Source organism: Motacilla alba, chromosome 1A (assembly GCF_015832195.1).
Source record: "Motacilla alba alba isolate MOTALB_02 chromosome 1A, Motacilla_alba_V1.0_pri, whole genome shotgun sequence".
In the NCBI taxonomy this organism is placed as follows: domain Eukaryota; kingdom Metazoa; phylum Chordata; class Aves; order Passeriformes; family Motacillidae; genus Motacilla; species Motacilla alba.
The window spans coordinates 27,704,116-27,731,215 of NC_052031.1; the positions used below are offsets into that span (position 1 = coordinate 27,704,116).

General features: G+C 39.8%; 2 protein-coding genes and 1 long non-coding RNA gene across 47 annotated transcripts in view; 2 read left to right on the top strand and 1 right to left on the bottom strand.

Annotated features, from left to right (window-relative positions):
• Positions 1 to 3,549, top strand: part of PNPLA8 (patatin like phospholipase domain containing 8) — a 35,218-nt gene extending 31,669 nt beyond the window's left edge. For all 4 annotated transcript variants that reach the window (XM_038154781.1, XM_038154778.1, XM_038154779.1 and 1 more), the window contains exons 9-10: positions 666 to 861; positions 2,692 to 3,549. In XM_038154781.1, coding sequence (XP_038010709.1) covers positions 666 to 861; positions 2,692 to 2,966 — 471 coding nt within the window. In that variant the 3' untranslated portion in view covers positions 2,967 to 3,549. The remainder of the gene's footprint in view (positions 1 to 665; positions 862 to 2,691) is intronic.
• LOC119708387 overlaps positions 1 to 27,021 on the bottom strand; it is a 46,405-nt gene extending 19,384 nt beyond the window's left edge. Inside the window, exon 1 of the long non-coding RNA XR_005259066.1 lies at positions 20,595 to 27,021. This is a non-coding gene — a long non-coding RNA (uncharacterized LOC119708387). The remainder of the gene's footprint in view (positions 1 to 20,594) is intronic.
• Positions 20,398 to 27,100, top strand: part of NRCAM (neuronal cell adhesion molecule) — a 144,211-nt gene continuing 137,508 nt past the window's right edge. For 12 of the 42 annotated variants that reach the window (XM_038154732.1, XM_038154744.1, XM_038154741.1 and 9 more), the window contains exon 1: positions 20,398 to 20,582. The gene's annotated coding sequence lies outside the window, so the exon portion shown is untranslated. Of the gene's footprint in view, positions 20,583 to 20,608; positions 20,632 to 27,100 lie in introns of those variants that run through there. The other 30 variants (XM_038154752.1, XM_038154747.1, XM_038154743.1 and 27 more) reach the window with 17 other exon arrangements.

Here is a 27,100-nt window from a genome sequence, read left to right on the forward strand (position 1 = left end):
AGCATTTGTTCCTAATAGTATTGGTCTGAATTCTGATCTTCAGACAACTTAAAGAAGCCTCATATCCCCAGGGCTGGTTGGACCAGATGAGCTCAATAAGTACTTTCCAACCTAAGTGACTTTCCAACTCTTAAATCAAAGCTGTAGCATCCTGTGTAATGGCTGTGTTTACAAAGTAAGGTTTGGCCAAGCTTAGCTCTTGTGATTTTTCTTTTTTAATTTGTTTTGGAATCTTCAGGTAGTGATTTGGGTTTTGTTACAGGAAACTTCCTTCTAATATCACTATAAGCATTTCAAGGGGCAGATTTTTGATTAAGAAATTGTCAATATGTGTATCTGTCTTACTGAAAAGGTCTTCAAAAATCAAGTCATAACCCCTCTGGATATTCCAGTGAACGCTGCTGTTTCAGCCTACTACCTGTATATAATACAGCAGGACAGAGCACAGCCCCAGCAGCAGCTCTGACAGTGCCTGGGAGGCCAAGCTGGGAAAGCTGCTTTATCATGCAAACAGATTCAATTTCACAAAACTTGGAAATTACTGCTTACAGGTTTTAATTGGTTTTGCATATTAGGGCTATGCTAGTTGAATTTAGAGTTGCAGTTTCTTTAGTGACCGTATGTTATATAGAGTACCAATATTTGTATTTCTTGTTAATTCACAGGATGGAGGTCTGCTCCTGAATAATCCTTCTGCGCTGGCAGTTCATGAGTGCAAGTGCCTCTGGCCCAATGTTCCATTGCAGTGTCTGATTTCCTTGGGCACTGGTCGGTACGAGAGTGAGGTAAAGACCAATGTCACACACACCAGTCTGAAAGCCAAACTGACCAATGTCATCAACAGTGCCACTGATACAGAAGGTTGGTGTCTTAAGATGAACTTGAACTGTGACTGTCTTCAGTTTTATTTATGGTTCTTAAAATTATAGTTCCAATTCAGAGAACAATCTTCAACCTTTTGTCTTTCCTCTTCTCTTCTCTGCCAGCCCCATGAAACTGCATTGAAGCATGTCTCTTTGTAACTGTGTATAGTTTTAGTACCAGTATTGCATGTTTTCTGAAGGATAAATATTTTTACTTGAGCTTTAGGATAAAAGGCATATTCAGGACTTAATTTAAAAATAATATTTTCTTATATTTTATTTGTTTTTCTCATAATGCAGAAATGCTTAGTAGTTCATATAGAACATTTCTTTTCAACGGCATCAGAAAATATGCTTTTATACCTGTACTTTTCCAAGGACTGTACTGTATCTTCCAGTGCTGATGACTTCCATTTTTGCCAGGAACAGCCAAGCATCTGTTTTCTAAAATAAATGTTGTTCCTAGATGGAAGTACACTGGAGCTCTGTCACTAGCAGTTTACATCTGCTTTATTTTGTAAACAGGAAATATTGATACACAAATAATTTCTCCCTCCCATTACAAAGGAAAGTGATACTGCAAAAAGCCAGGGAACAAGAAATGGTCTTGTGGTCTAGATTCCTTGTTGTATAGTCTCTGTCAGCTGACTGTCACTAGGAGGAAAAAACTAGATTTTGGATTGCCTTTTGGCTTTTGCACAGCTGTGGGAAGGCAGTGAGAATTGTGGGAAGGAGATATGTGCTGTCCACTTTCTATCAGAAAGTTTCATTGCAGCTGAAAAATGAGGCAAGAAATTTGAAGGGAAAGGAAGAAAGGAAAGTTCATTGTGGAGACCAAAGGAAAAGAAATGGGAAGAGAAGAGAGTTGATTTGAGCAAATAGGAACTTGTATTACAAAGGAAAAAAGGGAGAGTATTAAATAGGGCAAGAAAGACTGGATGTGTTGAGACAAGAACAGACATAGCTGAGTAATTTGCAGGAGAGGCCAAGACAAGATTATTTCAGATCTACAATAATCTTTTGCTTTTATCTTATACCTGATATTTTTTCACTTCAAACTTTTTATATGACAATAGATGTTCAAAAGAATGGAGGAACACGGTAAGAATACAAAGCAGATAGAATGAATGCTGAAGGAAGGATAGAAATGGAATTTTAAGTGAGTCAACAGAAAGATCTAAAGGGAGAAAGAAACAGGTTATTAAATAAGAACATATAAATGCATTACATAGTTTTTTATTTTATTAGTTAACTGAAGTCATATAATTTAACTTGAATATTTTAAATTAAATGCATGTTAAATTCAAACCTCAAATCTGTAGTAATATATTAAAAATTATTAATAGTTGTAAACAAAATAAAGCTTTAGTCCTACATATTTTTACTTTGAGATTGTAGAAGAACATACTTGTTGTTCTCATAATACCTACTTCTGTTAGTACCAAGTGTAACAAATCACAGGTATCCTGAAATGGGAATATGGAAGTTACATTCCCGCTCTTCAGGATATGCTCTTACTTGTTGAGGAATGGAATGTAATTAAAAATCTAGATAGCTACAAAGTGTACTTAATTATCATACCAGTGAAGTTGTCTAGGCATAAAAGACGAATCATTTCCAGATTAAACAGAGCTACGGGGTCATTTACAAGTCCTCTAATGAGAAAGGGGTTTTGATGAGGCAGTGGTAGAAAAATGTTTACTCAGCAAAGCAGCACATATTTACTCTTACTGTGTCATGCCAGAGCAGTTTTTGTTCAGATCACTCACAGGACTGTTCAACTCTCTCATGTGAATTGAACTGTGCTCTTCATTTGTTTTCAATACAGAAGTTCACACCATGCTGGATGCACTGTTACCTCCAGATACTTATTTCAGATTTAACCCTCTCATGAATGAAGACATACCTCTGGATGAAAGCCGTAAAGAGAAACTCAATCAGCTGCAGACAGATGGAATTCGTTATTTGGAACGGAATGAAGAAAAACTGAAAAAAGCTGCAAAAATATTAACACAAGAAAAATCAGCTTTGCAGAGGTTTCAGGACTGGATGAAATTAAAGGCTGACATGTATGAAGGCTTGCCGTTTCTTTCTAAATTGTGAATAAGTAATGCATGAAAGATAAATGTAAATCTTGTTCCAGAAAATCCATTTGGTACTGTAAAGGAAGAACATTGATTCAGGGTAAATAACATTGTTGGAAAGCTATCAGAATTCTGGGGAAAGCCATTCAGGATGGCTGTTTTGTGCACACTTGTTACAAGGTTTTAAAGTGTTAATTATTTTGGAACTTAATGAATCTTACTGTTGCTCTACTTTAATTTCTAAAGTCAGTAAAACTGAAAATTATGGAAACAATTGTGCAATGCATTTTTGGATGTATGTGCTATGATTGTGGCAGAAAACCTTTATTTATCAACTACCAGGCTTATTCAAAATTAATTTTAAAAAATCCTCCTTCACTTTAGTGTAGGCAATATACCTGTTAGGCTCTTATGTAGGCAGTGAATTTAATAGAAATGTAATATTCTTGCAAAAACTCTGCCTGTGTTAATTGCACTTTTACATCAAAAAATAACATTTAAGTTTGTTTTTTTTTATTTTAGTGGATTTTGTACATAACAGTATTGAGTAAAATGTTTGGATGACTATAAATGGCCTATTAAATTATCAACATTAACTGGTATTTTTAGAACTTTCTGCTTATTATTTTTATGGGAATAACTTCAGATTGAATAACTCATTATTTGAAAGAAATCCCAAGCCCCAAAACTTCACTTAAGCATCTATTCCAGTTACAGGATAAAGGAAATAAAATATTGAAATAGTTCATATGAATGAGAAGGTTTCTTAGGGAAACTTAAGTTTTGGGCACCAGACTTGAGGTGTAGTTCAAGTCAAGAAGAAAATTAGAAGTTGCAGCATCAAATTATATAAATTTCCTTTTGTCTTCCAATTTTCATATGTGCATTCTCCTGAAATTATGTCAGGGCTGTGAAGTTAACAAATAGAACTTAGTCCAGTCCTATTGCCCATTCCTTTGTGCATACTTCCTGCATATGCCATGAGGGATGCTGTGACCTGTGACGAGCCAGTGTCTCAAACAGCATTTTCAACAACAGGAAGGTATGTGGGAGTTCTTCAAAACAGTGTAGTGAAACTTGAGGTAGACACAGCTGCTGTCACATGTTGGCACGTACCTGTTGATAAGATTGTTTGCCAGGTGCCTGGGGGAATGTTTGTCTTGTAGTTGACAGCTACAGTGCATGAGAATATTGAGTGGATAAAATGTAAGTTCTATGCAGTAGCTAAAGCATCCAGTTTCACCAAAATCAGTGCATTTGTCACTTTGCTGTTTGGAACTAATCACCTGCCATTATCTACTAAAAATAACATTTATTATGATAGTCACCTTCTGTACTTGTTTTAAAACCTTGAAAATGTTATTAGGCTGCAGTTGGGAAAGGAACCATGAGGCAGACAGCTGAGATCCTTGCAGGTGCTACATCGTATTCTTGACTGTGCAAGAAAACATTTGATTAAGATGGTTCTTTTTTTTTTTATTTAATTTTATATATTTTTAATTTTGACCTGTGTCATTTTACTCAGATATTCATCCTTTTCATCCTGAGTTCTCTCCCTTGTGTTTGCCACACAAGGCAGAGATTTATTATCATAATCCAGCTTTCTTTTATACAGCCTCTTTTTTGCATTCCAATTACTAAGAACTGAGTAGACGAATAATGAGATCAAACCTTTCCCATAGGTGTGAGATGATTTAAGCATATAAAAAAGAAATGTCAACATTATTCTGATAGAGGTACTTTGTACAGAGTTAAACAGTGTTGCACCATGAGTCAAAACAAACAGTATCAGGCAGTCTCGTGTAATAACACACACTGCACACTTCTCTGGCAAAGAGCAAAGTCACAGCATCATCCAGGAGATATCAAAGGCATCATTCTGAATTCATAAATTTCCAGTCACAGTTTTGTAGGGCAAGTATTATCTAAGGAAACAGCTACCTTTAGTGAACAAAGTGATAATATTTCCATTCAATTTTTTTTATATAAATAAAACCTCATGTTCTGAGGATTTTATTTCAGAAAGGTAAGATCTGGATTCATGACGAGACTGTTTTTGCTGGAAGTTGCTGTCATATCTTCATTTACCCCTTTTTCCCCTCCTCTTTATTGCTATAACAATATTTTTATTAAGTGTGGCTTTTCTTAAGTATGGCAATTTATCAGAAATCCCAGCTACTACAGATGTGTTCCTGCAGCACTCTATATAAAGTAAAATGATTTTCAGGAAATTTGAGGCATTGGCTGTGGAATACTGCATGATACTTTAACAGCAGAAGATGGAATAAGAACTGCAGTTGAATGAGATCTCACTAAATTAGGAAACAGAATTTTAAATTAAAGGGGTTTATTGATAGGGAGCAGAGGAATTAGCACTGGGTCAAATACAAGCAGGTTTTAACTGATGATTATCATGGACTGAAGAACATGATAATTCTCTTCACAGATGAATCTAGGAGGGATCATGAGTATTTTGAACAATATGATTTCAGTGCTGCATGGATTTGAGAAGAAAATAGAATGAAAAAAATGCCTCTGAAGAAAAAAAATGTTAACAATGGGAAAAGGAATACTCTACTGCAGAACATCATGTTAACGGAATCCTGCTTTGAAAAAGGTCCCCTGGGAATGCTGTGGGGCTATCCAGTTAAAAAACTGAAATTGACTCAGCAGTCACAGCTACTAAAATAACTGTATCACTGCACCAGAGAATTCCCCAGACAGGAAAATGTGAGCAAACCTGAAAAAATCACTGCACCAGAGAATACCCCAGACAGGAAAATGTGAGCAAACCTGAAAAAATTAGATGAGTGTGAGTTTTGAGTCTAGAATAAGCAATCACAAGAGGACAGTAAGTAGATAAGGCTTCTAGGTAACTTGTGCATTCAGAGACGACTACAAGGTTTCTCTGACCAGATGAGTGCTACCATTTAAAAATGTGCCTGTATCCTGAAAATAAAATCAGGAACTTTATTGGTGTCCCTGCCTAGAGCAATGGGGATGAATCTTACAGGTGATCTTTAAGGTCTCTTCTGACCCAAGCTTTCTATGGTTCTGTGATGAGTTTAGGCTTTAGTTGAGAAAGTGAAAATACCATATTTGCAAAATTGACAAAATGTCTTTGCTCTGATTTTGAAAGGCAGAAAGAAAGAGTTCAGACTAGGAAATTAAAAGAAATAGGCATAAAATAATCTCCCTTTATGCAAAGTCAGAAAGAGAAAAGCCTCTTAGGTTTTCTTAGATGCCCTCTTAGGTCACCTCCTAATTTCTAATTATCTATGCAGAAGGAGATGTTAATTGAAGGAGGTTTCATTACCAAAGGAAAGAAAACAAAACTTTTAAATGTTGTAGTGTGATCGCTTTTAAGATACTTCCTGTCAGTGTCCATTCCAGCAGTGAAATGAAGATACTGATTCTATTGCACAAGCTGCAGGCAGCAACCGTTGACTATAATTATACTTTTGGTCAGTGCTATTAGAGAAAGAGATATTTAGACTAAAACAGATGCAAAGAAGGGCTGCCAGAGGGAAGATTAGGAGAGTGTGGTTTGTTTCATCCAGCAAAACAAGGGCTCAATGGAGGGAACCTGCTGCTGTTAAAAATACTTCAAGAAGAAAAAGATGATAGGCTAAGGGACAACATTTACATAATACCAAAAAAACTCAGAAAATAAATTTAACCTGAAAGTAAAAGGTGCTAAACCTGTGAGGAGCAAGGTTACAGAATGGCTACACAGAATCAAAAGAGCAAAAGAAACTGATTTAATGTAAATTTTGGAAATCATCCTCCTGAAGGGGATTCTACAATGCATTGTGCCTACCAGTATCCATGGCCAACTGAATCCCTTTAACCTATGTGGCAGGTGAGAACTCGTTAATCCCTCATATATAGCAGAATCCATAGGCTTGTGGAAATGTCTAACAGCTTCTCCTAATAGATAAGGATTATGTCTTGTCTTTGATCCATTAGTTATATTTCGTTTATTTTGCTTTTCCTGCTGAGCTGGTAAAGGGAGCTGATACATGCTGAAGTAATGTAAGACAAGTGAAAGGTGAAAAATCTGCTATGTGCTTACTATTTATTGGTCACATTAATTTTTCATCCGAGATTAAAATATTCTGCTGGGTCAACAAACAGTGCTGGTTTTCTTCCATTACAAGATTGTTCTCAGAATGATAGGTATTAAATACAAACATAATCTGTTGCAGGGGAGGATGTGTTAAGGCCTCCTCTTTCAGCTTAAGGACTGCACTCCAGGCCAGCTGTGATACAAACCCATAGACTTTTACATTCAGCTACATAAGAGAAGACAGGAAACCCAGTTGTTTGGGTTTTTTCACACTGTTGCTTAAACAGGGAGTCAGATTTTCAGACCTTGCAGAACGGTTCTGTTTGAAGGACAGTTTGGTGCTAGAAGATATATTCTTGGTGCAATCATATTCATTTAAGAAGAAGAAGCATGCCAAATGCCTCTTCCTCAAACTGCAGGAACAAGATGAGCAGGCTCTTTCCTTGCTCCAGCTGCACATCACTGAGGTGTAAACTCAAGGAGGTGCTGCCCCCAGTTCCCCTGCTCAGCCTCCTCATTCCCATAGCTGTGGTTGTGTCTGCTCCTGGTACATGCCCGTTAATTCCAGTGTGCCACTGGTCTAATACTCTGCTGATGGCCTTCACTGTTTGCAGATACTCATTTAAATTGTTCTTTCTTCAGGATTTAACAAGAACAATTCTATTATTTATTTTAATAAAGTTGGCCGTTTTCAGTAAGGGGGAACCATTAGCAATTTTCAATATACTGCAAAAATTAAACAAGCAATGAAATCCTATATTACTTATATCCCTGGTAATGCATGTTTAATTTATGGAAACAGTTCAATTTTGCTTTTTATTTATGATTTAATTTTATTTATTCATTTCTTATGTCAATATCATTAACAGCTCATATAGTTGCAATAGCATAAAGAGTACACAGGAGCATTTTGATATCTTTACCTTTCAGGAAAAAGCTGTAAAATAACATTTTCACATAAAACCACAGAGACAAACTGGAAAGATAATTAATACCTTTGAAGTGCAATGCTGAGTTCAGCAAAGTTATGCTGTTAGCATTTAAAAGCTCTTTTTTCTTTTTAAAGACCTTGGAAACTGGAAAGGGATTTTTGTCCTTACACCATTGTTTTCTAATTGAATTATGTAATAAGCATCACACTAATACCAGAGGGAAATGGTCTTCTAGAATGTCTCAAAATTTGGATAGCAAATCCCCAAATGCAACTCCTTAAAAATCTGGCATGTGTCCAGGGCATCATTTCAATAAAAGGTGCTGTTCCATGCTTCCTCACTGGCTGCTCTGTGGAAACCAGAAATATGGTCCTGTCATTTTTTAAACCTCATTTGAATGTATTTTCAGGCAAGAGAGTCAGGCAGCAAACTTGTAACAATGGGACAACAGGACCTATATTGCTAAGGAAAAAGAACCAGAAATGTTGGAGAGTTTACAAGCTGAGAGACAATGTCTGTATCATCCTACAAGATAGGGTAGGTATTTCAGGTACTGTTTAATATGAAAAGTCAAAGACCAAAATTATTGACACTGCTAAATCTGACTTCAAAGCATTTCTTTATAGAATCTGCCAGTTATGGCATAAACATGCCGTAAGTTCCCAACCTGAGCACTGTGTCCATTCCAAGCAGGTCTAAACAATTTGGTTATGAATACATCAGGAAAGACACTAATATTTCTATAGCAGAATAAGTTTTAAATAATTTGCACTAGATATGTCAGAAATCATTGGGAAGAGCTGTAGATTAGTGAGGAAAACTTAGATGAGATTGCCAGGAAGCAAGTGTGCTCTGGACAGCTGTTTATTGCATGGGTTCATATATATATACACATATATATAAATGGTTGTGTATATTGGAGATAGTGAAGAAAAAACAAGACAAAATGCTTCCAGCATGATGTTGTTCCTATATATTTTATGCCTAGTCTGTAGAGTGCATCTACTTCAGAGAGGGAAATGGAAAGCTTTTCCTCATCCATTATGCAGGGCTTAGCATACTGCAGCCTTTCAGGTAAACATTGCCTCTTTTCAAACCAATACATTTACAGTAGGTGCATCATATTCCACTTAAAAGAAACACTGTTAAAGAAGAGATTGGTTTCCTGACCTGCGTATATCCAGCATGTGTTAGATCACGGCTGTGGGATTGCTGCTGTCTTTTGTCCATATGAGTTGGTCACTGGTGTGAGGTCCTGTCCCTGTGGCATGCCCAGAAAGCAGCATCATTACCACACAGTTTGTGCTGTATGGGGGCTTGGTCATCCTGCAAATGGCCCTGCTGGCACGGGACACTGCAGCTGCTGGACATGGGCAGCAACTGGGCATTCAAGAGAATTCCTTCATACTGGAGTTGGAGCCGCTCCATATTAGTGGTCTTTCTAACCAGTCAGGCCTTTAAAAATTCAAAGCACACAGAACAAGATCGTTCTCTTTCCATCTGGAGATAATGAGGAAGAAGACTTGGTTCATTATTACCATCGAGGACACAGTGCCTTTGCTTTCCTGCCTCACAATAGCTCCTTGTAAAGAAGAAGCTCTTGCAGCCAGGCCTCAGAAAACAATAGCCCATGGTCAAAATAGCTCACAGTCAGCTCTAAGTCACTAAAAGCACTGGAAAGGACAAGTTCTCAGGTCCTCAAAATATTTGAAATGTCTGTTTTCCAGTTGGGCTTAGAATGCCAAACCCTGAAGGCATTGTGAGAGGCTAACAGTGTCAAGAGGTCCCTCTGCAGAAGGTTCCAGTGGTAAGTTCCCCATTGCAAAAGCACTTCAGAGGTGTGGAGTCTCCAGAAGAAATAAAATCTATCTGACAGAAAGTACCTTGTTCTAGTAACCTTTGCTATGGAGAGCATCCCTAACAGAGCTGGTATCAAGTGCCCAGCTGACATACAAGGATGTTTGTAAAATAGGCAGCTATTCTTAGCAGGAAGGTGGTGCCAAGCCTTTTCCTTTCTGCCTGGGACAGTTCCTCCAAAGAAGACTCCCATGCCAGCCTTCTGTCCCAGAGAAAACTGTACAATGAGACAACACAGTTTCCAAGCCAGATTCAGCGCTGGGCTGAGGGGGGTGTTAGATCAGGTTCTCAGACGTGTGTGGAAAGGAGTGTGTTTCCCAAAGGAACAACCCAAAGGATGAGCATAGGTACTGTTCTGCTAACCCCACAAACCACTGGTATTATTTTGGTTGTCACCATGGGGTGACATGGGGATAGGCAGGCTGCTAGTCCAAATTTATTTCTCTGTTGTGTGAAAGGGCACTCTGCTGGTGGTGTTGGTAAAACCTCATTGGTCCCAATGTGTGCCTGTGCTGCCATGCTTTTTCAGAGAAGTGCCATCTGTGACTCTATGAAAGCACACCTCATGGAGGGGGCATGGAAGATGTGCTGGCAGCCTCAAATCACTGCAAGCACAAGGAGGTGTTCTGACCAGAACTATGGAAGTCATGTTCCTTGAGGAACACGGATCCTCTGGACAACAGCTGAGTCTTTCTCCAGAGCCTGGAAGCATTAGGGATGCAGCCTGAGGCATTCTAAGGGAAGATTATGAAGGAATATGAAACTGCACAAAGCAGAGCCAAAGCCTGTTCAAAGTAGCAAAAAACCTTCTAATTAGGTGCTCAGAAGTATGTACTTTTTGATGACAGTTTCTGGACAGCTTTCCTTCCCTAGTTACCTAAAAAGAAATGAGAATAAAAAGTTTCTTCAGAAGGTAAGTCACCTTGTCAGACTGTATTTGTAAAAACAAACACACTGAATCTCATAAGCCCTTTCTCCACAACAGTAAACAACAGATTAGAAAATGATTGAATGCAGGTAATTTTCTAATCTGATGCAGACATGCTCAAATAGCTCTATAGAGATACAGCACTGCAGCCTTCCTTTTGCTTAAATTAAACAATAACTGCTACAGCTAGCCTGTATTTTAGCCTTAACCTCTGCTCCGCAGTCACTGCTGTGAAGGTCAACAAATCAGATCACAGAAGGCTCAATGTCAGTGCTTTACATTTTCATCCAGGTATATGTACTAGAGCTGTGCTGTCTCTCATCTCTAAGCACATGCCTCTACCATTACTAAAACAAGATGCCATGGTAGATGGTGGCAAGTAGTCAGCTGTGCACTCAACTGCATCTACCCTTCCTCATCACGGTGAAGATGTCTAGGATTTAGTTTCACTCAGACAAGCCATCAACTAAAGTTTCACTCAGACAAGCCATCCTGCCTTATTCTCATCTTGCTTTCAAGGTCTAGAACAATAGCTGTTGTGAATCCAGGTCTGGGTTTACTCCCCTAGAATCAAATGATATGACAGCATTTCTGTAGGAGTTCTGACCTAAGTACTCTTTCAAGATGTTCCCTTTTTCTTTCCCAAAATAGATCAATTTTTTTTTCCTATATCATTGCTCCCTATTCTGAAGAACTCTTATATTTTTTACCTCTGCCCTGTGGAACTTGTTTGACTTCTGACACCCTTCTAATGCTGTGATGTAAAGTTCTGTCTTTAAAGATCACATGCCTAATTTTGAAACCTAATGCTGACGTTATAAACATTTGTAAATGGTTTATAGAACAACTTCTGTGCTCATCTTTTCCTCTGTTTATTTCTGGAAAAGAGTGGACTTGCCTAAGATAGCTCTCTTCATGTTAATTCTTGAATTTCTGCCATAGAACATAAAATTATAAAAGTGTTACAGAAAAAAAAAGCAATAGTTCAAAATGTCAGTGTTACAGCATTTCTAAACCTTTGAGCAGAGCACAGATGTTTCTCAGAACAACAGATGATACAAGAAATGAGAAAATCATTATTACATAGCTACATAGATTAAAAAATCACAGAATCAATTCCCTAGGTCCTAAGGTTGGTTGACCCACGTTGCCTCTTGGTGAGTCACCAGAGTCTGTCAGCAACATGTGTGAGAGCCAGTGCCAGCCTGCAGACCACCTTGCCCATCACCAGCTGGGACTTTCAGCACCAAGGAGCAACAAAACTGCAGTGTTTTACGTTTCTAGGCTTGCTTCCACTCTGCTTCGTTATTAAAATAATCAGAGACTCACAGACTATGCTGAGTCAGAAAGGCCCCAGGAGAATCATTAAGTTCAACTCTGGGCCCTGCACAGGGCAGCCCCAAAAGTCATACCATGTGCCTGAGAGTGTTGTCCAAACTCTTCTTGAGCTCTGTCAGGGATTGGTGCTGTGACCACTTCCCACAGGAGCCTGTTCCAGTGCCCAGCCACCCTCTGGGCAAGAAACCTTTTCCTTATATCCATTTCCTTATATTCATGCCACTCCCTTGGGTTCTATGGCTGATCACCAAAGAGAAGAGATCAGCACAAGTCCCTCCTCTTCCCCTCATGATGAAGAAGTCAGTTGCTATGAGGCCTCCCCTATTCTGCTCTAGACTTCCCCATCTCTGTTGGACTTCTTTGGATGCTAACAACTTATTATATTTCTTATATTGTGGCGCCCAAAAGTGCACAGAATGCCTGAGCTGAGGATGCACCAGCACAGAGCAGAGTGACAATCCCCTCCCACAACTGTTTGGCAATGAAAAAAAAAAAAGGAAAAAAACCAGTTGGTATTAGTGTGAGTAAACCAGGAAAATCTTTTTTATCACTCTTGGTGAATGATGGATTATCACTCAGTCTGTGCTCTGTGGTCACTTCAGCCATCTGATTTGAGACCATACAGCTGGTAACTACACTAATTTGCTTCTGAAAGTTCTCAAAATACTCAAAAGAACTCCTGAGCTGAGGAAACTGCTGGACTCCTGTACCAGTCAGCATCACAGCAAGCAGGGAAGCAGGTTCTGGTACTGGAAGAGATGAGTGATAATTCTTTAAATGTGAGCCCTGCCTGAGCACTTTGGAAGGAGCAAGGGTATTTACAGAATGAAAGACTGACAATCTTAGAACACAAATTGGAAAAGGGGCTCACTTCCAGTGAGTGAACACCAGGGATCATACATCATAATTACAGGGTGTTGTGTATTTGAGTGACACACGGCACAGAAATGGTAGATACCCAAACTTTGTGATAATTGCTGTATGTGATAAGAGCTCTTCCAGTGAAATGTAAATAGTGAGACTGAAAAATTTCCAGTGTTCGTAGAAACTGTGTAACTTTCCTCTAGTTTGTGAAAGGAAAATGATACGCTCTTACCAGAAAATAATGGAAAAATAACAAAGCTCAGGGACTATCAGGCAAAGGGCCGAGGGTTAGGGAGCATCAAGCAGAAGAGGACACAAGTAAGCATTTGGTGCTGTACTGAGGAGTGCTATGCCAGTAAACCATGAATTGGAAATGATTAAACAAAATACAAAAACACAAGCAGAAGCCCATCTGCCAGAGACAGAATAGTAAAAGTAAATAGATATGCTTCCTTTTTATGTATCAGTGCAATTTTCTGTTAGGAATGAGGAGATAAAAGAAAGGTATTCCTTCTGTTTATGTTGAAGCTTCCACTGCACATGAAACAAGACTTTTGCAAATTTGTTGCACCCTAAGTTAACCTCAAAAGCATATGGAAATTATGTCTAGCAGTATGTTACCTGGCAGCATTTGGAAAATCTCAGCATTTCAAAATCTTAAAGTTCCTTTATTTTGTTAAATGTGTGTCATTACATCTCTTGTGATGCACAAATGCATTGGATTTAATTAATTTCTTATGTTCCCTAATTACCATTTTCAGCAATATTTTTTCTGAGTAATTTAAAGTATTTGATTCATCTGAGGCAGATTTCTTGAACCCTTCTAAATTCCCAGTTCATACCTAGAGGTCCGTACAACTAGCACATTCCCATGGGATCTCAGCTCCTCTTCCTGGTTTCAAAAGGGCTACTGGTTGGCTGTTCCAGTGATCATCAATCACTTCTAAACACCATTTCGTGCCTGAACTATGACAGACCCTAGGAATTATTAACTAATCTCAGTGCCATTTAAAGCTGAGAATATTCTCACACCGCACAACATGGGATGGGCTGCTCAAGGATTGCTTTTCCTCCCTTCCTGGGTGTTTTGCCAGTGTGAACTGTACTGAAGTGTCAGAAATCAGAGGTTTTCTGTCATATTTTGAGCGACCATAAATAAAACCATGACGAGTAAAATTTTTCATTTGAAATAATGCTAGTTTTCTGTACCTTTAAAAATACATTTTTATCCCTATATGGTGACCAATACAAGAAAATCTTGGAAATATGTTTGATTACACAGAAAAAATAAAGCTGACTGTTCACTTTTGTCTGCTTCAGAAAGCTACAAGGACCATGAGCTGACATCCCTCTGGTGCAGAGCCAGTCAATGTATCCAGAGATTTTCTCACTGCTAAAGAAATCCAAACATAAGCCATTAGGGTAATGGTGTGTTTGGAATTTAAAACTAATTTAATCCTCAGAAGGTACAGCAGATTTAAAGAAAAGGTATATCCTAAGCAAGCAGACTAAAGCCCTTTGGGTAGTTTTGTAGTTCAAGACTAAAGGATAACTTCAAAAGGACTTAATTGATAGAATTTTTCACAAAGTTTTCCCACTCCGTGTTCTCAGTTTCCCAGGCAAAACTTTAACTTTTTTTCCTAAGGCTTATACCTGTGATCAAAATTTATATTCATGTATTGGAAAAAGGATCAGCCCTTACTTTTTCACCAGCTTTACTCTTTGTCTCTGTTATCATAAAAGACTTCAATACATGCTCAGTTTTTGTGAGTGTGTGTGAAAATCATTAAGTTCATTCACATTACAGACATGCACAATAAGGAGATGCATTGATAACTTGGTGGATAGGGATAAAGTTTCACTAAAGCAAGAGTTATAGCTCTAATAGCTATTATTAGGCATTTCCAGAATCTTGGCATTTCTTCCTATATCATTTCCATAATGCAAAAAACTCCACTGAAGACAAAGTCTCTTAACATGTGAGACACTTTGCTGAAGGATGAAACAGGTTAAATCATAACATAAAGATTGACTTTAGGCTCCTGCTTTTGAAAATGGATCTGCTTAGTATTCAACACTTTAGAAGTCCTCTGGACAAATTGCCTGTGTCTGTAGACTTTTGATCTTTGTGGAGTAGTTTTTCAAGAACCTTGAACCTTGAGTTATGCTTCTGAGAGATTTTTAACTGTCTCAGCCAACCTCTTCTAATGGAAAAATGTGAAGGCTTATTATACATACAAAAAGTGTTTGGTGTTTGCAGACAGTTTAATCCCACTGCATGTGAAGGACTTCCTTCCTTTATTTACATATCAGATAAAACTCTGGTCCTGTTGAAATTAATATCAAGTTTCCATTGACTTTAGCCATTTCACCATGTTGAACACAGCTGTCAAAAATAGATGTAGTTTCTGTAATATGGCAGAAAATTTGTATTAAATACAAATTTTATAATCCTTTCTCAAGTTTCTGAAACATTCCAATGGTTCTTTATATCCCTTGAAATCACCTCTTGAGCAAGGACAAAAGTACTGTTGTCTGCATATGATGGTATCTGCAAATGTTGCAAAAAGTTCATCTCTCCATTTTACCTGAAAATTTTGATCTCTCAGGCATTCTCAGAGCACACCCACCTGATTGATTAAACTTGACACAAAACCAAGCTGATGGTACTGTCTTCCTGCAATTAGAATTGTTCAGGGTGTTTGACATATGCTTAACTCTTTTTTCCCAGCCTTTGCTAACTAGCAACTAAGAAATTGAGTATTTCTAAATAAAATTATGTTTTCTTCTCTCCTTCTGAAGGTACTTCACTTTCCATGGAATTATTAAATACTCATAGGCACAAGAGAGAATGCTCTAATCATTAGTCAAGGTACAACCTAGACACTCAAGCTATTGGGGAGAACTGAGCCCACTTAAAAATCTAACACAGCAACAACAACAAAAAAGACACCAAAAAAAACCCCCAAACAGTGACATATGTGTAGACATAGGGTTAATCCTCAAGTTTCCCCCTAAACAGTCAATATATCAATTACACTTTTCTTGTTCGTGTGAGATGTATTTTACTTGTGTAATCTTACTTTCTCTCAGTGTTTAACTATCCTGTAAGGGTGGACTGAAAACTCTATCTTCATCCTTAGGTGTTTTGCAAAGTTTGTGGCCTGAGAAGTTGAAGCTCATTAAGGGAAAGAAACAATTTAGCGCAGAGTTCCTGCTTTCTTTATCAGCACTCTAATGCTCAAGCTAATGAAAGATGGGCAGGTGACAGCACAGACAGTTCCTCCTCTCCACCCACTTCTCAAATAACAGGATCATGTCCTTTCATTTTTCATTCAAGCATCTAATTCCTGAAGGAAGTTTTTGCCCTGTGAATCCCTGGCAGTATTTGTCACCAGCTTTGAATAGCATAAGTCCTACATAGGCATGATTCAAACCATGGTGTTTCCATGTGGCTGTCTCCAACTGGCTCTTGGCTTAGCCTGCTAGCCTTCTTGGCTTCCAGGAGAGCTCTAATTTCTTGTAAGGGAAACCTAGGTGACAGCTTATGAATCAGACATGGAAGTACCTAACTCTAGTCACAAACCGTCTGTTGAGAGAATAGCTCTGAAGCCTTAAGTTATTTTTCAGTTGTTGACAGCACATCACAACACTTCTGTGCAATGTCTTTCCTGCACAATCCTCTTGCTACCCTAGTTCTCAACATATTTTACATCAAAAGACATCCTCTGCCGGGTGCTCTGTGAAAGTTGATTTGTTACTGTTACCAAAAAGTGCAGCTTTCAACATCAGACATTATCACTTAAGCTTTTGAGCTTGTCTTTGGCCTCTTTTCTGCTTAGAAATATTCCCATTTTATGCTGCTCTAGTAAATAAATACTAGCTTCTGAAGAGTATTAGTCCAGCAGTTAAGTGCATTTACTTTACTACTATAGTATCAAACAAAAAAAAAAATCTCCAAAAGAAATATGAAGTGCCCATAAATAAACTAGATTAAAATTAATCTCAAAAATTGTTCAGTGTTTGATTGGGGCCCCCAGAATTTACTGACTATGATTAGTCTAAATTTTATTGACTTCCAATACATCCAGTGGAGTATATCTCACTCTTTTACTTTGTAAAGTACTTTTCAGGCTACACCATGTTCCATTCACCATTGTATGACCTCAAAACAAGTGGAACAGTGGGACAGTGGGATAACTCATGTTAGAATCACATGGATGGCATTCAGCTGAGTGCATGCAGACTCTTACAATGTAGACATTTACAGCTAAATGAGACACCCGCTGGTCCTGTTACAGTCAGTGGAGAGAAACAGGCATTTCTAGGATGCAACTTGGCTTATTCTAATGTAGACATCTAAAATAGGTTAGATGAATCATACACTAGAAGTGCCTATTTCTGGTTCCCTTTATGCTCAGTGGAGAGACTGACTAGCTCAGATGCAGACATTCACATAGTAGACATCTAAAGTTAGGTGAGATGAACAACCCAGAGTGTCTTTCCACATCCCTTTTAAATGTCTGCTTTAGGAAGAAAATGTCAAAGAATTATTTTCAGCTAACACTAGCCTGTGGCAGCAGCTCTCTGGCCAGAGAGAGAAACACAGCTTTCCCAAGCATCGTTCTGGGGAAAGTCTGTGAGAAGATCAGAGAAAAGAATGAGAAACAATTCTTATCTTAATTGCTACAGCGGGTATTGTGCACATATGGGATGTGTTATGGAGATTTTTTTACCAAAGGGTGGTTTCTTAATTAGCCAGTAGTGATAGTGTTTAGATTGGAGGACCGATTAGGTCCACCTGTAGCAAGCTAGGGTACAAAAGTATCATCAAAAAGATTATTGATCAGCCTTCTGTAAAAACATGGATTCTATGTAACTTATCACCCAGCCTGGGGCCCCTTACAATGACACCAGCCTTTACCAAAGTATCATTTCTCTGAGTATTTTATTTGTAACCTCTTCCTAAAAACACTTTTCAAGATCCAGATCACAACTGATACCCAACACAGACAAGTTTTTGATTTTTTTTCCTTTGTCACAATACTGCAATTGTGAATCAACTTTGCATTTCAAATAAATGGGTTGTGTACCTGATCAGTGCTTCCCTAAACGAAGACTACAAAAACTCCAAGAGATCAATATAGAAGAAAGCAGTAGATGATAGCTAATGAAACCAAGGTTGGTAATAAAGGAAAATGAAGACTAAGACTCTGCTTGGAACTGCCCATCCATGGATATAGTTGCAGCAGACAAAGTGACAAGAAAGGCTACAAAAAGTAATATGATGACTACAGAAAAGATGCAAGGCAGCAGAGAACTCTAAAAGCTATTTTCATATTCCTTCAGCCACATAACTTCTGCTTATCATAAAGGCTGTTGTTGTCTATGCCACCAAGCTCACCTCCTTCTTTTTTCTTGGTGCCACCATCCTACTGTCAGTATGGGTAGCAGCCATCCAGACCAGCAGAAGCCATCACCAGTAGTTTCTAGCTGTATAAACCTTTGAATTTACTTGTTTACTAATAATTATGCCACAATTTGGAAAGATCTACTTTGTGCAATTGAATGTGTATATCTCTTTATCTATGTAATATTTAAAAAGTATAGATTTAAAATTCTGAGGGGAATCACAATGGTGTAATCATACCAGCTACAACACTACAGCTTCACCATGCATCAGTAGTGCTGTCTATTATATCAGTGTAGAGCTGTTTTTTACGCCCTCCCTGCATCAGTAAAATCTCTTCATTTACATAGGTCTTGTGGTCGAATTTCCACCAAGTTGTTTGCCACAGCCCACTGGTTTGTGCCTGTAAAGAATCCTATGCTGGCCATCCAAACACTAACCAGATCTTTGATCCTGCATTTCAAGAAAGGTAAACTTTCAACTCAGATCTTTCCCCTCAAGTGTCCTGCAGTTCTACAGTCCACCTCCTGAAGGTTTGGCTCACCATGTTGCCTATGGAATCCATCAGGGAATGCAAACAGACAGATAATTTCTCAGCTTTCTCTCTCCATTTTATACCTATATTTTCACAAAGCCAGGAGTGGCCACACAATCTCCTGATGGAAGACAATATCGTGGAAGAAACGTCAGGCAATATCCTAGCATTTTTAGGCCATCTGTATATACATTGATGCACATTTGCTTAGACTGCAGTGTTTCTGTAGTTAAATAAATCAGCTGGAAACATGGGAGTTGTATAGCAAAAAAGAAAATGTTAGCAAACAAATTAAAGAACACTGGAACACATCTCTCTATATAAAATGGTTTTTCTTCATATTCATCTAATCTTCTTTGTATATTCTGGTCTCAAACATTAATATCCTTGCCTCAGATTGATAGGAGTTTGAATATCTCCAAAGTCTGAAGCAGTAATATCTGACTTATTGTTTAACCCTTGGATATTTATATTCACGAGCTATATCATTTACAGAATCTGTTATTCATCTCAAGTGTTGTTTTCAGAAGGTCAGATGTTCAGATTTAACTTGCCAGAGTCATAATGTGGTTTCTGCAGAGATGCAGAGTAAGGGCTATTTGCTCATCTTAGGCATTGCACTATTATCACTGTAGAGTTCACCTTGAGAGCTGTTCCCTGAAATGTATAATGGTTAACCACTGCAAAAGTTGCCACCTTGCAATGCACAAAGGCTATTCCTACAACGGCTGACCCAAAGGCAAACTCAGCAGCAGCAGTTAATCACATTTACTATATTACAGGTATAGTTGGATTAATTTTGAGCAATACTGAGCACAGCCCATGGAAGACTCAAAATTACACTAAAATAATTTCTGATGTCGTTCATTAAATGAACTGACATGAAAGGGAAGGAGAGCTCTGAGAGAGGTGCGCTCAGCAGAAAGGTTTATTTGGAATAAGCCCCGTTCCCGACTCTCCTCCAAATGGTGTCACGCAAAGCTTCCCTTTCAGCGATCGCATCCAAGCGCCCGCCTTCCTGAACTTGTGAACTGTACATTTAACGAGTTCAACAGGACAATTCTCGAGTGTAAAATAATATCCTTGTCTCCAGTTTGGGAACTCGCTGAAACCATCTATTTAGAGGGGCACTGCCGGGCTAAAATAATGCGGCTATTTAAAACACCGCCCTTGCCGGAGGGGTCAGCTCCGGGGGTGCCGCGGGGAGCGCTCGGCTGTCCCCGGCCGCGGGAGGCACAGGCGGGGCCCGGGGGCCTGCCGGGCACGGGGCCGGTGGGGAGGCTCGGGGCCGGGTCGGTCCAGGAGCCCGTGAGCGGTGCGACAATGGCGATTCCACCCCGCTTTTAACCAGGCGGCGGAGGCAGGGAGCGAAAGAGGGAGGAAGTAAGGGACGCCCAAGATGGACGCTCCCCGCGCCCCCTCAGGTGTGAGGGACCCCCGCCCCGCCCCGGCCCCGCCCCGCCCCCGCCCTGCGCGCGCGCCCACCCCGCTGCAACTCGCGCAGACGCGCGCGCCCTCCCCCCCCAGCGGGAGCGCGCCTTCCCCGCGGCGCGGCGGGGGCGGGGGCGGGGAGGGGATAACGCGGGAGCGCGCCCGCCGCGGCTCTTCTCTCCGGGCTGCCGAGCGGGCAGCAGCACCAGCAGCGGGAGCGAGAGAACCCTCTCGACCCTCTTCTCCCCGGGCACAGGGGCCGCACCTTCCCGTGAGTACCGACCTGGCTGTCCCTGTCACCGCGCCGCGCATCACGCAGAGTGAGCTGCCGCGCCCGCCGTCGCGCCGGTGTCACATCCTTCCTCCTCGCACCGCCGGTGTGACATCCCCCCACACCGCCGGTATCACATCCATCCCCCCAGCACCGCCGGTATCACATCCATCCTCCCCGCACCGTCAGTGTCACATCCTCGCCCCCGCCGGTGTCACATCCATCCTCCCCGCACCGCCGGTATTACATCCATCCCCCCGCACCGCCGCCTCGACGGCGAGGAGCCGCCCGTCCTCCGTGGGTGCCGGGCTCCTCCGAGGGGCGGGCGAGGAGGCACCAGCGGCCGCTGCGGGGCTTTGTTGCGGCGGCGGCCGGTGGCACCTCCCGGGCCGGGCGGGGACGCTCCGCGGCTGCGGCGCGCCCACACCCCCGGGCGGGCTCGGTCGCCATTTCGTGCTCTGGCCGGCGGGGCGAGGGCCGGGCGTGTGCGGGGGAAGGAGCTGTCGGTGCTGAACTGCCGCGGTCGGCGCTTCGCCTCTTGCGCCTTTTTTTATCACCCGTACTTTTCTTTTTTCTTTCCCCGCTCCTCACAGTTGCGGTTTTATTTAGGTATAAAATAGCTACAGTGTGTCTGAATTGCGGGCTTTTCGTGTTTTCCCTATTTTGGCTTCTTGAAGGCGATTAATGCAGAATATCCTGGTGAAGTCTGTGCACCGAGTGCACTTGTCTCTTTGGTTATAAACTAATAATTAACCAAACCTTCAGCTGTCGCTGAGGTCTTCAGCATAGATGTGTTAGTTTTGAAGTCTGAAATGTGTTTAAACCAAGGCTTTGGAGTCTAAGTGTAAACAGTACCTGATTAATATTGCCAAGCTGTTTAAATATTTAAGATCATAGTGTGCTTCAGCCCAGTCAATAAGGCTGTTCCATATTGACAAGTACTCTGTGAAAAGAATGCTATTACTTAGCTCTCTGTGTAGTTGCATAAAACAATGGAAAATGTGATATATAGCTCTGCAGTGAAATCTACAGATCATGACAAAATGTTCTTTTATCCATAAAGGTCCAGCTTTTGTGTGTTTATTCAAAACAACCTCCTCCTGAGAGAAAAAGCCAGTGTTAAACACCTGGATTTCTTTTTTCTAATGTTCCCTGTCTTTGTGCATTTCTTTCTCTATGTCTGATTTTGATTCTTAATTAAGTATATTGTGGAGAAGGTAGATGAAACCTGAAAATCCTATCGGATCTAATAGGTGCACTATTAATAATTTTGACATTTCCCATAATTTAATATAATAGATATGATAATTTATGGGTAGTAGTTGTACGGGTCTGTGCATAAAACAGGTCACCGTATGACATCAGAAAGCATCTGGACTGTCTTTTGAGTTTGAGAGCAGCTTATATGCCAAGAAGCCGTCTCGCTGCTGTTCTTTGGCAAAAGATATCAGCCGGAAAGAGAAGGATAGTTCAGTGTTACACAGCTCAAAGGACCTGGAAATCAGAAAACTGACTTGCAGGTGCAGCATCTTTTTAATATTTGTCTAATATGTTTGATGTTATAATTTCTGTGAATACACCTCAGGCATTTCTTTAGTTTTGAATAGAAAATGCAATGCAAGTGGCCAGAGCTTCTAATGAGTGTGATGCCGAAGTCTGTGAAAGTTACTTATTTGAATTTCAAAGTACTTTGAAATTCTCTTGTGTGTCTAAAATTAGCTGTCAGACTATATCAGTATAGAACTGGGAAAGTGTTACATTCTGAGAATACTGAATGTAAAGAAGCAAACCCAGAAGGCTGTTTGGTGGTGGCAGAGCTTGGGATCCATTGAACGGATTCACGTTCTGGGCTGTGCAAAGGCAGTGTAGCTAAAGGCAAAGTGTGCAGTTGTGTGACCACGTCGGATGGTGGAGTAGTGTATACCAGCTGGTGCTAAGGATGGAGCTAAAACCTTCTTCACAGCTCACAGATAAATCCACAACTAATCATACTCATAATAATGTCTTAGTTCTGTCATTAGCATTACTGGCCACAATAGAATTATTCAAAAGTAATGATGTTCAAGGTGAATGAGATCTCCAGAATCTGAGCCTTAGATACTGTTCCATATCTTCTTGGGGAAAGCATATTATTTATCATGTATGCCACAGCTTGTTTGACAAAAAGGGCTGTAATAAGGAAATTTGGCTATTTTTAATGGTTTTTATTTTAAGAAAATGAAATAAATCCAGTTATGCACACTGATACCTCCTGCTAGCTTGTTGCACTGTGATGTTTCTCTTTGGTGCTCAAAAAGGTGACAGCTGAAGCTTTAGTAACCAAGTTGAGAGTTTCTTGGGGTTAATAAGATGTCTCTCTCATTGTCAGATTTTATTATTTTGAGGATTCCTATTTCAAGTCAAGTAATGTCTGTTGTCTAGTCTTCCTGCTTTAGCGAAATGACTCGCCATGGTATCAGGACATAAAAGATATTGAATACACTAAGGGTTTGGCATTTTTTGAGCATTTTGATTGAGCTCAAATAGCTCAGTCAGCCTAAAAACTAAATCTGTTTTGCCTGAGAAATTGCTGTTATTCTGAAGTTTCATTAATCTGTCTCAAATCACCTTGAATTGTGATTACTTAACTTCCATTATATTGACGTAGTTCAGTAAAATTGTGCTGTTCAGTTTTCACTGGACCTGTTCATTTCTTCACGTTTTATGAACAGAGTTGGTAAAATGGGAAGTCATACAGAGGAAAGTATATCTTGGTAACGAAAGCTGAGGGAATAATGTAGGAGGTATTGTGTTGGGCAATATGCAATGAATTTGATTTTGCCTTCCTGAGTGGGCTGATAGTATTTAAAAAATTCTGTTAATACTTTCTCTGCAGTGATAATTTGTTGCATTTTAAATCAGTAAGTGTGTGCATTGCCTGTTCAGTTCCATATTAAGGACATTGCAACTTCTGCATTTATGAATACTTTCTCATAAATATGTTATTAAGGGAATTTGTAAAGAGTTAATCTCTAATAATAAGATTAACATGATGCGCCGTAAGTTTTGTCCTGCAGTTTGTTAACCAGGAAGGGATAGTTGCAAGCTAGCTATCTTGCTTTCTTCTGAGCTACTGGAGACTGACTGAGCTTTCAGTTATTTACCTCAATAGAAAACTGAAAGGGAAAAAGTGAACAAAGGAGGTCTGTTTTGCCTGTCCCACTTGCTGGGCTGTTGTCTTTGCCCTTTTCAGTGAAGAAGGGGGTAGAGCTGGGTCAGAGTTGAAGAACACTGAAAAGGAATTCAAGCCTTATATTGAAATGTGAATGATAGCTTAGTTTGAGCACCGAACACATTTGTTAGAATTGATTTTTTTCTGTCTGCGGGAGCTTTAACTGACAGATGGTGATGGACTGGCATATAGACTGCTGGAAGGTACAGCTAGATATGTGTTCAGACCCTGATTAGACACTCAGTAAACAAGTGCATATCTGATGAGACTTTTAATACTGGAGATACTGATGCTAGACACTGTGTGACACACTAGACATTTGATTGTGTGAATTAAGGGCAGACCCCTGCAGCTGGCATACATTCAGGCTTACTTGTCTAGCCTAATTGCATTGCAAATACTCCTCTGGATTGGTCTTTAGCTTCTCCCTTCTAGTAGATGTTGAATAAGTACAGAAATGTTCATCTGGATCCTCTATTAACTGTTGTTAAGAAGCTTTCAGTTTGGTTTTTTTTTTTTTTTTTTGGTTTGCTGTATGAATTGGGATGTATCTTCGCATTCATTTTGTGAATACACTGTTTTCCTACCCTGTTTTGATTTTGAAATGGCTCAATTCATAATGTGGTTACAGCTTTCCCCTTGTTAACTTTTTAGTATGGAAGCATAACAGCTTGAATTATAAAATGTTTCTGTAAGAGCTCACAGTACCCCCATTCTCCTTTAAGCAACTAAACTTTATATAAAAAAAGCAGCATTTAATGCTGCATTTCAGATGCATAAAAATAGCCAACAGAGGAAAAAAAAGGCTAGTTCAAGCTATGAGGACGTGATAACTTTAAAAAGCAGCCTCATTAGAAAGGAACTAGCTGTCTAAATTGTCAGTTATATCAGACAGAATTAGTACAGATGTTGTCTCTCTAAATTCTGTAAATACTCATGTAAGACTGCTGAATTTGGATGCATCCCAATAGGAATTGAGTTGCCCTTAAACTTCGTCTGCATCACTAAGTATACATGACTTTTAATTTCCTTGGGTTTAAAGTATGTAATTGTTACTCTTCAACAGCTTGTTTGAGGGGAAAAAAAAAAAAGCTAATCCATAACTTCCCGGTAGCATGAGTTAGTCTTTGGCCACTAATTAGGTTTTTCTGGACAGCCCATTAAAAAATGAACATACCATTTTCCTTTAGACTGTTACCTAAGTGAGGACAGGACAGAGTTTATACATGAGTACAGATTGTCTTTTTCTGATCTGTGCCTCTGACTTCAAACTTTCTTTTCTCTGTGTTTTCAGTGCTGCTGTGTTTGTCCAGCTTGATTCTGAGGGTTCATGTAGAGGACCACCTTTACAATGTCACAACGCTGTAGGGCTGTGTGTGTGTTCTGTGTATTTGCAGAGGTGGTGTGTAATCAGTGAGTGCAGGAGTCAGCCTTTCAGTACCACATCTGGAGTCAGGAAACTGTTCTGGTGGTGGAGGACAATTCCATGGAGTAAACTGACCAGAGCACAGGGGCTGCCCAAGGGGAGGCTTCCCCGCTGAGTGTTGTAGCATGGGCAGGGTAGTAGAAATCAACAAAATTCAAAAGACAAGGAAAAACAAATTTTGAGAAAGACCACTTATCAAGAATGTTCAAGAGTTCAGTGGTGTTCATCAGTAGGGTTGTACACAAGTTTCTCTTCGTAACAAGCTCAGTGGTTCTCTTCAATGTTTCTCCAGTTTAGGAGGATTAAAAAGGAGAGTTTCCCACCCTTCTGCTGTGCGTATCTCTAAGACAATCAGAATGCAGGAGGTGCTTGATGTGCATTCCTTGTTAGAATTTTGAAGTGATAGCAGGAAGAGGAAAGCTTGGCCACAGCTCTTCTTTGGGTGTGATAAACAGGTTTAGTGACTTGGTTACTGCCACTTTGAGTAAGCTAGAATCTGTGGGTCCCTCCACCCAGCTCCACCACCACCTGTAGACCAGTGCTGTGGTCTCTGGACAAACTAAATATATCATAGGAAGTTAAATCCTCTTTTATTGGTGCTCTTTTGAAATGGAAGTAAGTTTTAAATTGTGAGGTCAGCTGAATTTGGTATATTTTGTTAAATTTGTTATATGGCAACAAAAAAAATCAAACCCCAGTTTTCCCATTGGGTGAGATGAGATGTTGATAGGCTGCACTAGCCATTTTACTGATTTTTCATCTCTTCTGACCAGGTAATTCCTACTGGAGCTCAGAAAAGCAAAATATATTCCTTTTTGTTTCCCATCCTTTCAAAACTGTACAAGATTTGAGTAAGTTTACAGGAGAGAACTCTTCATTAAAAGAGAACAAAACGGGAGGTTTTGCATGCAATGCTGAATACCCTGAAGCCTCCAGGCATTCTTGAGTCTTGGAGCTGTGAGTTTTGTGTTCTGGTCCAGCTGCTGTGAGGAGCTGTGTTCTCTCCACGGAGGAAGTTTTTTATAATGAGAACAATCAGCCATTGGAATAATCTCCCCAGGCAAGCAGTTGATTCTCCAACACTGGACACTTTTAAGATGCATCTGGACAGACTTTTGGGACGTCTTGTCTAGACTGTGCTTTTGCCAAGAAAAGCGGAACCAGAAGTCATTGAGATCCTTTTCCAACGTGGTGTTTCTGTGGTTCTGTGTTATGTTTTTGAGGCTCTTACAGACAATCCAGAGTCTTCCAAGCTTTCTTCTGATGCAGGTGTCATTGTTATTCCCTTGGCCTAGGTTTGGTTTGGGCATAAGGGCCGATAAGAATTATCACTATTGCTGCAACTCAGTCTCAGTAGTACTACAAGGGTGTTTGGGACAGCTTTGGGCTTGTGAAGGAGCTCTTCATTCATATTGGACCTGTATGTATCTTATGTATAGTTTGGTTTGCTTTTTGCCTACTGCTGTGATTGTGTCTTTATAGAAATTTCTATACAATGTAGCTCTGACACCTGTAATGTGAAAATAGTCTTTTAAATATCCCCGTTTTCCCTCAGAAGCATTTAATGTGTTTATGGACCTCGGAGTCTAGTAGCCAATATTTCAATGTATTACAAAGTGTGACATCTTTCCCAGACAACACCAAACTTTTAATCTCAATATAAATTGAAACTTCAAGTTTCTGGTTTTCTGCTTTTCTGTAGCTGGAGTGATTAAAAAATGATATCTAGACTTGGTTCTAGACAGGGACAAAATGAGGAATATCTTAACTTACATGAGCTATTTCTGCATGATAAAGTTGAAATGCAGGCTAACTGGATGTTGGCTAACTGGAAAGCAAGCCAGTCCAAGTTGACTAAAAGCTAAATATCTATTACATTTT